Source organism: Saccopteryx leptura, chromosome 6 (genome assembly GCF_036850995.1).
Source record: "Saccopteryx leptura isolate mSacLep1 chromosome 6, mSacLep1_pri_phased_curated, whole genome shotgun sequence".
Taxonomy (NCBI): domain Eukaryota; kingdom Metazoa; phylum Chordata; class Mammalia; order Chiroptera; family Emballonuridae; genus Saccopteryx; species Saccopteryx leptura.
In genome coordinates this window covers 151707910-151721332 of record NC_089508.1, presented here as the reverse complement: position 1 = coordinate 151721332, position 13423 = coordinate 151707910, and the positions used below count along the sequence as shown (strand labels likewise).

Genomic DNA, 13423 nt, shown 5'->3' with positions numbered 1-13423 from the left:
CAGAACAAAGCAAAAAAATGTCGCTCCTGCCTTTAGTGGCCTGAATTAAATAGGACAGCCCATTGCCACCCTGACCTTTTGAGAACCTTTCTCCTAGAACATGGCTTTACAGCTGTCCCTCTGCTCCTACTGCATCTGTGAGCTGTCACCACCCTGTGATGTTCCCTAGGCTTACCCTGGCCAGAGTCAGTTTCTGTTACTTACTGCCCGAGCGCCCTGCCTGACAGCCCTGCTCTGGGCAGGACCTGGCAGGGGAGTTCCTGCTGGAACCCACCCGGCGGGGCTCTCTTGCCCTTTTGCTTTCTCCCCATTGTAGCTCCCCGTTCATTTTCTGTTTCTGACATCACTTCCCCAGGCTCAGAAGCTCTGAATCATGTTTGTCCCCCCCCCCCACACACACACACACACATCCAGAGGCCCCTCCTTTCCAGTGTCTCCCACATCCATCTCTCCTACTCGGTCCCTGCTGCCTGCTCGCTGGGAAGGGAGCCCTCGTCATTTCTTGCCTGGATGACCACTGTGGCCTCCAGGCTGGTCTCCTTGCCTCCGGCCTCTCCTTGCTCCCATCTATCCATGCGCTGCCAGATTAATCTTCCTTAAACACTGCTCACTGCCTGTCGCTCCCCAGCTCAACTACGCAGCCAGCTCTGACGCTTGCCGGCTCCCCACAGGCACTGTTTGCTCCAGCCAGGCTGTGCCTCCCGGCTCCCTGCACGCACGTGTCACCAGGGAACGCCTGTGTGCTCTTCTCCCCTTTTCACTGTCTGGCCCAATCCCACTACATGCCAAGGTCCCAGGCAAAGTCCCTCTCCTCCTCTGGCCTTGGGGCCCCCACAACCTGGGATTAGAGGACGGGGAGGTTGGCCAGGAACCAGCCTGCAGGCCAGCAGGAGGGTTGTCCTTGCCCGGCCTGTCTGGGCTCTTCAATGTCACTGTGGCCCCTGCATGTCCTAGGAACCCACCTGGCTTCCAGGCTGGCGGGAGTCACAGTGGACACATCACTCTGGGTGAGTCATCCTTCACCACATTAACCTTCCTTCTCAAGCCCTCTCATGGGGTGAAAGCTCGTCACCCCAAAATGAGCACTTCCCAGGATTTTAGACCTTCAGGACCCCATGACCCCCTCCAAACCACACACACACACACACACACACACACACACACACACACACACACACACACAGGTCTTTGTCACAAAGGGAGTCCAAAAGTGAGCATAGCTGCTTCTACCCACTCAGCATGGGTAGGACCTCCCATTCATAGAGCAGTCACTGTGGGTCTGGCATAAGGTATCCACATGGAATAACCCATTTCATCCTTCAAACCCTCTGAGGTAGGAGCCTTTCACTCCCCACATGTTCTGGATAAGAAAACCAAGGCAGTGAGAGCAGAAATCACCTGCCTACACCATCAGCTCCAGAGCTTTGGTTTTCAATCACAACCGTCTGGTACCTAACCAACTCCCGACCTCTCAGCCCACCTAAAAGCCTAGTGCTGGAGGGAGCAGCCCCTTCAAACCTGGGGAGGTCAACGGGTCTTGTTGGTAGAAGTCTAAGGAGCCTTTGTCACTCCCTTCCTGGGAACAGGGAATAGCAAGGTGCTATAGCCAGTTCAGCTTGGCTCAGGAGAGCCCATCACTAAAATGTCTAGAACTTTGCAAGTTCAACATTACATTGGTAGCTTGAAATAGGCCGTGGTGGGAGTATTTATACCACAGGAATTGACAAATCAGTCTCCCAGCCTTCCCTGAGAGCCACTGTTAAATTCACTAGCAAATCTTGCTGGGAAGGAATGCTGACCACCCTCAAAACGGTGTCTTAGCCTATGGGAGGTGGGTTTCAGGGAATTCACACCAAAGACAGGCCCCTCAGTATAGCCAAGCGTCTGAAAGAAAAGGGGTCTTGGGAGGACTGGGTGGGTCTCAAAGATGACCTCTGGCTGTGTGATCCCAAAGGATCTAAAGGAAGAAGGAATCTAGGGAAGTGTCAGGGTGGCTGCAAGACATCTGGGTAGGCTCAGAGTCTGGCAGACGTGCCCAGCACGAAGAGATGATCCGAAACCAAGCACAAAGTCACCAATGAGAGGCATGGAGTAGACAACTGAGCAAGAAAGGCTGAGGTTTGTGGAAAATGCAACAGCTACCAGAGAGCAGAAGGGGCTTGGAGAAGGACCAGGAAAGGGTGGGCCTGAGACTGGGAGGGCACTGGGAAGCCGGCCTTCCCACTCCCCCATTTTGTACATCAGGACACAGAAGTGGAGAGTGGGGACAAACTCTAGTGAGAAGGCACTCAAGAGCAGAAGGAGAGGTCAGGATGGGCTGAGTGGTTGTCCTGGATGAGGTCAAGTCTCTTGTCCGGGTAAATCACCAGATTCTGGCAGGGCTTGTAGAACCCACTGCTGATCTCTGAGAAAGTGGGGGTGAGGGCATCATGGAACAGGAGATGCGTAAGCTGCAGTCTAGTTTTCAAAAAATGAAAGTTGTATTTGGTGAAGGGATCAGTTAGATGTCCCCAGATTTAATAAACTTCCAAAATCAAAAAAATATATGCAGGCAACAGAAGCCAATTCTCATACATTTATGAGCTAAGGAAAAATAGGCTTAAAAAGGGGGCTGTGGAGCAGAAAAGGAACTAGGACAGGAGAAATAACTTACTTATTCCGCATGGGCCCTACCACTGAGATGAAAGGGTTCCTGCAATACCCACCGAAGCTGCTCTCTGGTGGGACCGGGAGCGGAAGCTGGACAGATAGAAAACCAAACAGCTGGAATAGCCATAGCCTGGTGATCCTGATGCAAACCTCAGGCACAATTCTGGCCGGGCTTCTCAGTCAGCTGCAGGTGACCGAGGGAAGCCAGGACACTGAGAGACATGCTGGGACCTCCTCCACAGACCCGGCATACCAGACCAGGTTCCCTTACTGTAAGGTGACTGTTCTGGTAGATCAGGGCCAAACTGGTAACAACAGTGTGTCTGGATTGCCAGGCACCTGATAAAATATCTCAGGATCAGCAAATGGAGATCTCTGAAACAAACGACAGCACATTTAAGGCAATGCAAAACATGTTACATGCCCAGCATTGTTTTCTAGCATAGTTCGTGTAAATCCAGAATCAGGTCTTTACCCTTGAGCCTCAGGCTATGTGCTATTCAACATTTTTATAAAATACTTGGGCAAAATGTATTGATGACATAAATCTGAGGACAATGTGCCCAACCTTTTTTTAGTTGTCAGGAAGCTATGAACAGTGGCAAACAGGCTGAGTAATAGGATAATGGCTTTGGTGGCTTGGGCCCAAGCTCAACTGCGTGTGCCTGGCTGTGCTGACTGGCTCACACACACACAGCACTTGAGCAAGACCAATGAGGAAAGACCTGGAGGACATCTGTTGGATGGCTGAGGGAAGAGACACTCTCTGTCCCCTCACTCCCATGCTCCCAGACTGCACCTGCAAGGATGTAGCACTGGTAACTCCTGGCAGTGACCTTGGGACTTCGAGGAGAGAGGCTGGTGGTGAGTGGCACCAGTACCCCAAGAGCAGAGAAGAAATGAATCCTGGTCACAGTGTTCTCCCTGGATCCAACCATGCCTGAAGCCAGAGCTGCACCCCTGGCTCTTCAGTTACATGCACCAATAAATCGTGTTTTGTTTTTGGCTAACATCAATTTAGGTTGGGACTTCCATATTTTCAACAGACACATGCTGGTGAATTTTGTCACAATGGGGTGAGCTCCTGGGATTGACATCCAGAGACAGGGGGAAGCCATCCTGAGTGGCCCCAGAAGGAACAACCAAGAGCCATTTGGAGGAGCTGACAGAAAAGGATTTCACCTCAGCATGAAGCATGAAGACCTTTGGTCCTGGACAAGTCAGAAAGCTATCCCGCAGGGGGGTTTGTAATAAACACTCTGTGATCTGGATAACAACCCTGCCCGGTTTAGGAAATAAGGAGGTAGAGGAGGAAATGGGCACAGGGATTAGTCTCAGCATCAAAGCACTCTGACTTTCTCCTGTGGGCTGACAGAAATGGCCACATGGGAGGGTAGGAGTGGGGAAGGGGTGAGGCCCACCAGTAACAAGGTCTCAGCTCTGTCACTTCTCTGAGCCTCAGCGTCCTCATCTGATAAATGGGACTAACTGCACTTACTTTGTACATTGTCAGACAATGCAAACAGAGCCCAGCTCAGGCCACTGGTTACCACCAAGTTAATTAAGAATAAAAAATGTGACAGCCACGGAAGGTTCCTGCTCTTCCTGCCCCAGGCTTCTCTCCTTTTAACGTGAAAATGCGTTTGGGTGTCAAAGACCTAGACTAGAACCCCAGATAGACGAGAGTTTGGGACGCAGCCCTCCCATGTCTGTAAAATGGGACGACCACAGCGGTACATCTGAAGTCCCCGACCTACAGGAGGTGCTCTGGGGGTAGGGCGTTCTCCGCCATTCCGGGGTAGGTCAGCCCGGTCTCCGCACGTCCTACACGCCCGAGACTGCCAGTGGGGCCCACCGCCCAGCCACGTCGCCGGGCCCGGGAAGGCGGCGGGGGCTGAAGCTGGCGCGGGAACTGGGGAGCTGCGGAGGCTGCCAGCCGCCTGCCCGGAAGCTGGACGCTTGCTCCCCCGGTGGCAGCCGAGCGCTCAGCCAGGAACTTGTTAATAGGCCCCGAACAAAGAGCCGCTAATCCGGCGGGCGGCCGCGGGCGGGCTGGCGGGCGGAGGGACCTGCCCCTGCCCCGCGCCGCGCGGAGTTCACCGCGCAGACCTCCCTGCGCCGCGCGGGGGCGAAGGCGCGGGCAGCGGGCAGGGCGCGCAGGTCCCTCCCTGGCTCGGGCTCCCATTGGCCCAGGCGCCGCCGCCCCACGGCGGCCCAAGGGTCCTGCAGCCCGCCCGGCCCGGCCCGGCCCGGTCCGAGGCCCGCCTCGAGCCCAGGACCCGGCCGCCCGTCAACTACACGGACGAGCGACCGAGTGGGGTTGTTTTGGGGAGGGGGTAGGCCCTGGTCACTGCAGGAGTTATTGCTCCTACCTGCCCGCGTTTGGCGCCCTTTGGGGGAGGGGGTGGGGAGATACAGACATGGGAAAAAACAGCAGCCCCTCAACTCCAACTGGTCTACGCCTCGATTAGGAGGGGTAGGATCTAACTCGGGGTGTACCCCCGGCAGGCTGCCAGCAGGGCTTGCTGGGGTGGGAAGCTGGGAATTCCAGCTGCCACCCTGGCGGTGGAGGGGGATGGGGCAGAGGAGACAGGGCCCAGAGCTCCTCCCCAGGAGCCCTGCAGTTGTCCCTCAGGCTCAGTCCATCTACACTGACAACCCGATCCCAAATCCCAGACACATATTTGCCTGGAGCTCAAGGTGACCCTGAGCCTTGCAGACGGACACAGCTCTGACATCCAGGCATGGGGAGGAGCTGGTCTAGGGAATTCAACAATCACGACAGGATACTGGCACTCCTTGCTCTCACCATGGCCCCACTCATAGGCAGGGACTTCAGGGCCCCCTCCCTCACCTGAATGGAACCTAAAACGTGTCCCTTTTGACCTACTCGGGATGAGCAACTGCTACTTAGGCCTTTCTGATCTCTATAGTCTCCCCCTCTCCCCATCTCAAACGGGGCTAGGATGGGCCAACCAACAACCACATCTTGGGGGGGGAGGGGATGACACTATGACTTCTATATGTCCTGCCCCCGCACCTCAAAGGGGCAGAGAAAAGACTTTATCCCAAAATGGAGGCCTCCCCTCAGGCCTCTGCCCTCCCATCTGAACCCCTAGCTGCATCTTCTTCCACAAAGAGGGACTACCACACTCCAAGGAGTGGACAGAACAGTGCCCTCTGCTGTATCCAGCACCATCCATCGCGAGCATTTATTGAGTGCCTACTGTGTGCTAGGACTGCCATGCATCAGATTGCCTAATACACACAACTGCCCTATAACATAGGTCCTTTTATGATTCCGTCTGACTAACAGGGAAACTGAAAATGTACAGGGAGGAGTGGATCCACAGCCAGGACTAAGGGGCTAGGGTGAGGCCCAGGAGTGCCCAGGGCTCTCACTCGCAGGGGCTGACCTTGCACTTGCATCCAAGGCCCCTCCACTGCCTCACTCTAGTCCCAGCCCTGGTCTAAACCCAGACTCTAGAGTAGGGGTCCCCAAACTTTTTACACAGGGGGCCAGTTCACTGTCCCTCAGACCGTTGGAGGGCCAGAATATAAAAAAAAAACTATAAACAAATCCCTATGCACACTGCATATATCTTATTTTAAAGTAAAAAAACAAAACAAGAACAAATACAATATTTAAAATAAAGAACAAGTAAGTTTAAATCAAACTGACCAGTATTTCAATGGGAACTATGGGCCTGCTTTTGGCTAATGAGATGGTCAATGTGCTCCTCTCACTGACCACCAATGAAAGAGGTGCCCCTTCCGGAAGTGCGGCAAGGGCCAGATAAATGGCCTCAGGGGGCCGCATATGGCCCACAGGGCCGTAGTTTGGGGACCCCTGCTCTAGAGCCTGCTAACTAACCCACCCCTCCTCCACATGCCTGGGGTTCCGGCTCCTGGGCCAAAGGCTGCTTGCTGCATCTGACATCAGTGCCTCCACAGGGGGGGACCTCAGGCACTGGCCCTGAGAAGGACTGGGGGCCCTAAGAAGGGCTGTTTTAGCCACTGAGGGTGTTCAGTAGCTAAAGCAGAACCCTGGTTCCTGGCTTGGGTGCAGAGACTCAGTTTTTACTTTTGCCTCACAGCCACCTTCGGCCCTGCGGCAGCAACCCCCTGGCTCCACGGCAATGCAGCCAGATGCTGCCAGGGTAGCGGGTGGCTTTGGTAGGTGTTGGGCAAGTGTGAGCAGTGTCTAGGGGAACCTGCTGCTGAGTACACAGTCCACCCCAGACTCCCAAGGCCACCTCCTGGCACTTGCCTCTGCCCCAATAGCGTCATCAAGTTCAATCCTTTAGTATTCAGAGACAAACAGCCCAGAGAGCTTAAGTCATTTGTACAAGATCACAAAGCATTCCAACGGCAGAGCCAAGACTAGAACTGAGGTCCACCCAGGGCCCCCATCCCTCTTTGCTGCCATGTTCTGTGTGTCAAAGGCGACCATCAGCACACAGTTCCAGGACAAGCTGAGCCCAAATCATCTTCACAGAACCCCCAAACAAGGCTCTGTACCCTGTGGAGGTACTCAAGCCTGAGTCCCTGTAGGGGGTGGTGAGTGTGCAGATGGGGAGTGGGGCAATGACTTCTGCCTGGGGCTGGAGCAGGAAGAAGTGAAGCAGCTCACATGAGGGACCTTCTCCCCTATCTCCAGGCTTGGGCCCGAAGCAGCTTATGACCCCACCTGTCCTAAATTGTGCACCTTCAAATGCCAGAAAAATGGAGGAAGGAGACAAACCATAGGCACTCCACTCCAAGTCAAGGCCCACCCTGGGGTGCTCTCTATGTTGCCCATCAACTTATATCATAACCCCAGGAAGCAGATGTGACCCCATAACAGATGTGAAACAGGCTGGGGAGTAAAAGTTCTTTGTTGGGTGGCTTAGCCTGAAGCCTGGGCCCATCTGCCTCCAAAACCCCTGCCCTTCTCCACCTGATAGGAAGAGGGGCTGAGTCTTCCCAAAAGGCAGGAAGACCTTCTGAAACCATTCCCATGGGAGCTGACAAGAAGAATGAAGGGTGTACTGGTAGATCTGCTTATAGGAAGCTGAGCACCCATCTGAGCAGCAAGTGTGGTGGGGACCGGGGCCGGGCTCTCCTGGGGCTCAGTCTCAATCAGGAGCTCCAAGTAGGTGCTGCACAGAGCAGCCCAAGTCTTGGTGTCAACTCCAGCCCCAAGGATGGGGGTGGGGGTGGGGCTGAGGAGGAGGCCCCCAGGGCAGACTGTCCATTCAGGGTGGGCAATGCCATGGCTTAGTGCCCCTCAGCTCCACCTTTCAGGGGGTTGAGTCTGCAGCTCTGGGACCCAGAACGACATTCACATGAGAAGACAACCATCTGGGAACATCTATGCCTGAAAGGGGTAGAGGTGGGAAGGGGTGTTCCTAGTCCATAGACACGGATATACAACCTGTGTGAGGAATCCACAAACACAGACAGTCATGGGAGATGCCTTGCTATCTGTATAAGGGGCCAGGGCACAGCCACCCCACAGCAGGGTCTCACCTTGCTCGTCCCTGCCCTGGACAGGTGCCACTTCCAGCCGCCCTGGAGCAGGGCAGTCTGTGTTCAAGGACAGGGATGGGGAGAAGCGCTGAGGAGGCGCAGCAAACTTCTCTCCCCCTCTGCAGCTGCAGCAGCCCTCCCTGCTTAGCCAAAGACCCCAAACTCAGGCAGAGGAAATAAAGAGGGGAAAAAGTACTTGCTGGCTGTGACTTGGAGCATGCTGGGGGCTGAGAGCAGGGTCCTAGTGCCATGGATAATGGCAACACTTGTGGGAAGCATTTGAACAGCAAGTGAACAGCAAGGTGGCTCAGTCCAGAAGGGCAGCTGGCCCAGGCCACGAGTGCCTCTCCAGGGCCAAGGACCCAGCACCTCTGTCCTGTAGCCCACTCAGCGCTCATCACTATGCCTAGGCCCCCGCATGGGCTCTAGGAGGAGTTGGGGAGGCCTTTTGGAGGAGGCTGGATTAAAGCTGAAAGCTGCCTGACCTGTGGTGGCGCAATGGGATAAAGCGTCGACCTGGAATGCTGAGGTGTTTGCTGGTTTGAAACCTGGGCTTGCCTGGTCAAGGCACATATGGGAGTTGATGCTTCCTGCTCCTTCCTCCCTCTCTCCTCTCTAAAAATAGAATAAATCAAGTCTTAAAAAAAAAAAAAAAAAAAAAAAAGCTGAAAGCTAAGATAAGCAGAACACTCCAGATAGAGCTGAGGATATTGGGGTGCAGGGTGGGGAGTGTAGCTGGCAGGGCCAAGGGGTACAGGTTCTGCAAGGCAAGGGCTCTCCAGCCTCCTTGAGGAGGCTGGCGATTGTCTGGGGTGTGGATGCACAGCCCAGCAGCAGTTAGAATTAGGGAGGGTACCTCCCTTTGAAAAGATCAGCCCAGTGAAGTGTGGTGACTCAGGGGCGTCCCGAAGGGTCCCTGGACTTGCGGCTGGAGGCAGGCACTGGCGAGGCTCAGGATCCAGTCTAGGCACCAGGGGCATTGGTCTAGGTGGAGGAGGCTCGGGAGAGGCATAGATGCGGGTGACTATGGAACTGGTCTAGGTGAAAAGGGTGAGAGAGAAAGGAGTTTGGGGGAGAGTGACAGGAGGAGAGAGACACAAACAATGTCACAAGTAGGACTGAGCTGGAGGACTTGGTGACAAATTAGAAATGAAGCGAGAAGGAGGAGGGAGAGTTGAGGGAGACTAAGTTTTCCAGCCCCAGGCTCAGGGAATAGGGGCGAGGGGGGAGCAGGAAATGTTTGGCCTGGAATGAGCAGGCCCAGGCATCAAGTGTGTGGACACACGTTCCCAGGAGGCAGCCAAGCCCAGCACTGGCACCTTCCCCTGGAGAAGGGGTGCCCCACCTGGGGCCAATGGCAGCTCCTGACTTCTAGGCTGAACAGCTAGAGTCTGCAGATCTGTGGCCCAGAGCAGCGCCAACAGGAGGAAGGGATGTAAGACAGTGGAGGTCAGGGTGTTTGGGGGGTGGGAGACTGGCTCCTGGCTGAGACCAAAGTTGGCTGCTCCTAGGAACCAGGCCAGTGCCTCTTGATTGGGGTTTTGGTACCTGAATCTATGCCAATCCCTGGGCTCCTCGGGGAAACCCCTCCCAACACAGGCAAAGGGGAGTCAGAAGATCAGCCTTCTTCTGGAGGCCCCAAAGCCTAGCCCCCCCATCCCCAAGGCAGAGTGAGTGAGAGCAGGGTACCACTTAGCCCTAAAGAATTAAGACGCCCTCCCCCCAATCAACTGTTCCAGTCTGGGGGTGAGAGGTAGACAGAGGGGTCCCAAACCAGCCCTGAGGATGGACGTGGGGCCTGAGGAAAAGGCCACCAGGACAAATTATTGGGGTCAGGATGGGTCAGTTCCCCACGTACTCCTCCCCCAGGACTGTGGAGATCTGTGTGAAGAGAAACCTACAGGTATGTGCAGCCCACAGGGTCAGAAAGGCAGGTGACAGCATGAATGGGAAATCCTGTGAGACAGGTGGGTCCCATGTGTGCGGCACAGAGAGGGGCCTACCGGGTAAATGTGCTGAAGGGACAGGTTTTTGTGTGACCCAGAGCAGACGCTCACCCAGGGAGCAGGAGGCTGCCATCAAGCTGGCCCCTGGCGCCCCCTGCTGCCTGGCTGGCAGTCCCTTCCTCAGCCACTCACATTTTTTTCCCTAGCTGATGTTGTGAGGAGCTGATGGGCAATGCAGAAGGAGCCAGGGTCAACACAGGGCAGGCCTGTCTGGGCACATGTGCCCAGAGCCTGTGGGGGACAACAGTAGGAGGCCCAGGCGAGAAGGAGGGCCCCTCTGTGCCCTTCAGCAGCAACTCCCCCAGGCTGTGAGTAGATGCCTGAAGGCAGGCTGTTTGAGGCAGTCCTCAGCACAGGGGCCCACCTGCCAGCTCCCCAGATAACCTTGTCCAGGCCCCAACAGGTGCCCCACCAACCAGGGATGCAGTTCCCTGACTCTGTGACCTCCTGAGGAATCCATGTGCCCCCTACCCCATGGCTGTGGTTCTCTGTCTCACCAGCACCCGTCACTCCCTTATCTACACATGCTCACCTGTGCAACTGTTCACAACTGTCACACATGTGCGGCAGGCCACAGATATACCAGTGCTGTACACACCGCCAGGCCCCTTCATCACCTGGGCACACATGCCAACCCACAGCTCTTACATGTGCTCATGTGGGCAATATGCAGATATGACCACATAACCCTCTCACACATCCGACTCAGTAAACCTTCCCTGGACACCTACTTGGTGTCCGGCAACACCTTGCCTGGGTGAGGAACATGAACACCTCCAGCTCACCACGGTCAGTGGTGCAACGTGCACCCCTTGACTGTAGCACACACACTCCTAGCATGCACATGTGTGAAATATGGACACACACCCAGTGGCAGTGTAGCCTCCCAGCTCGGTCAGGATTAGAAGAGGAGATAATGGGGCAGAAAGGTTTGTTAAAGTGAGGATTTAAGAGGGGTGATAGGGTGATTTAGAAGGGAAATGGAGTGGATGGGATGGGGTAGAGGGAAGACTGAGGGGCCCGGATGGGAGGACAGCCAGACAGTGGTGGGTACAGGCTGCACTACACAGAGTCCCTTTAGGGAAACAGCTATCAGCCTCAATCATCAGGCTGGTCTCTGAACACTCGCTCATTGATCTCCAATCAGTGTGGCTTTGAACCTTGGGAACCCTAACCCTCTCCTGATACCCCCAGGATTAAAAATGGGGAGCACACAGAGGAGCACTTCCCTGGTTCTTGGGGTAGCAAAAATCAAGGATTGCTATGGCAAGCCCCAGGCCCTCTTGATCACATAAATGACCCCCCCCCCCCCCATACACACATAAGTTCAGCTCTGCTAAGTACATGGGTTGGGAGCAGAGATCAGGTAGCCCCAACAGCTCAATCTGGAAGCTCAGGAAGAGAAGACAAAGGATGCAGGAGACTCGTCCTCCCCCCTCCCCCCAAAAAGGAGGTGGGTTGAGGGCTGAGTTACCAAGCAGGTTAGGGTGGCCAAGGAGACATACAGGGCTGTGTAGAAAAAGGGAAAAGGGGAAGCGGCAGTAGACCCACCTTACACAACTCTGGCCCCCACGCACCAGGGAGGCAGGAGCCCCAACCCCAGCCAGGGGCCCGCAGTGCTCTGTGGGAGCTGCAAGGACTGGGGGCTGGTGTATGCACCTCCACGCCTGAGTGTGTACGTGTGCGAGCGTGTGTGGCGGGGACAGAGGAAGACACTGTGTTCTGGACGTGGGCAGAGGCCAGGTGCCAAGCTGGGAACTGCGAAAAGCTGTTCGAGGCAGATGCTACCCATCCTCGATTTCCTAGGGATGTTGTTAAATCCGCGACCCTCAAAGTAAGGCTCCCTTGGGCGTTGATTCAAACCCCTGACCCTGCTCTGGGGCCGGGCAATCAGCAAACTTCCCCCGCCCGGAGACATGGGGCGTCTACACTAGCCAGCCCCGCGCGCTGACAGCTGCTCCTGGACTTGGCAGAACCAGGCTGCCGGGGAAGCGCGCAAGGAAGCTGCGCAGCAACGAGAGGCAGCCCCCGCGTCCCGCCTTGCAAAGTTCGGCCTCGGGGGGTTCCTAACAGGGTCCGGCAACGCGGGTCAGGGACCCCTCCCCAGAGCAGCGAGCGTTAGCATGCACTGTCTCCCGAAAGCCTCCCCAGAGCGTGCACGTGACTCACCCGAACCGCGGAGCCAGGCGGCGAGGATTATGCCCAGGAGCGCTGGCCACAGGCCGGGCTGGACAGCCATAGCCGCGGGTGGGCGGGTAGGCGGACGGGCCGGGAGCGGGGCCCCGCCAGCCCGAGGTTGGCTTTTAGCGCTTCAGCCCAGAGCCCCAGCCCGGGGCGCCCTTGGGGCCCATGCCAGCAGACTGCGCTGCTTCTGGGCGGCCGGCAACGGGGCGCACGCGGTGCGTGGCTCCCCTGGGCAGCCGGAGCGCAGCAATGCAGCCGGGGCGGAGCGCAGCGCCAGCCGCGCCGCGCAAGCAGCCAGCCGCCGCGCGGAACCCGCAGCCCGGGAGCGGGCCGGCGGGCGCCGCAAAACCCGGACTGGAATAACGGAGCGGGGCGGCGGCGGGGCGGCGGCAGGGCGGGGCGGGGGGAGGAAGGAGGGGCAGAGTCACCCCGCGCCGCGCGTGGGCCACCGCCAGCCTAGGCTCCCTCGGGGAGAAGTTGGGGTGGTGGGCGGGGAGGCCTCCCACCGCCGCGCGGTCTCCAGGGACAAGGCCAGAAGTCTGAAACCCGGAGTGGATCGATTCTCGGATCCGGTCTCTAATGGGCCCGCCAGTCTGCACACAGGTGGCTCGGGAGGGGCCCAGAGCTGCGGCGACTCCGGCGCAGCGCCAGCCTGCAGAGAGTGGCCCGGGGTAGGGGTGCCTGGGACAGGTTCCGCTGCAGTTCTGTCTCTCCACTCCACCCCACTCCCGCCTCCTGGCCGCGCTCCGAAGCCGTCAGCGCACCGCGGTATGCCACCAGCCCGCGGCTTGGATGGGGGACTGCGGGAGAGCGCCGGAGGCCTGGCCGGCTCGCAGAGATGCCCTGGCTGGCCAGGCTCGGGGCCACCCTCAGTCCCAAGCACATAACCCAACATTACCCAAGGTTTCCTTAACCCCACAGCGCCGTTCGCCTAAAGAAAACAACCCCAGGGCGCAGCATATCTGACTGGGTGCGCGGTGTTAGCTCCCCGAGCGCGCGCAGCGCAGGAGACCTGGGCGTGAAGGAACCAGCTGGGCTTTGGAAACTAGAGAGACTTGGGGTAGGGTCTAGGC

General features: G+C 56.9%; 1 protein-coding gene across 1 annotated transcript in view; it reads right to left on the bottom strand.

Annotated features, from left to right (window-relative positions):
• Positions 1-12671, bottom strand: part of UNC5A (unc-5 netrin receptor A) — a 56305-nt gene extending 43634 nt beyond the window's left edge. Inside the window, exon 1 of the mRNA XM_066342450.1 lies at positions 12336-12671. Within this exon, the coding sequence (XP_066198547.1) occupies positions 12336-12405 (70 nt within the window). The 5' untranslated portion in view covers positions 12406-12671. The remainder of the gene's footprint in view (positions 1-12335) is intronic.
• Between the last annotated feature and the right edge of the window lie 752 nt (positions 12672-13423).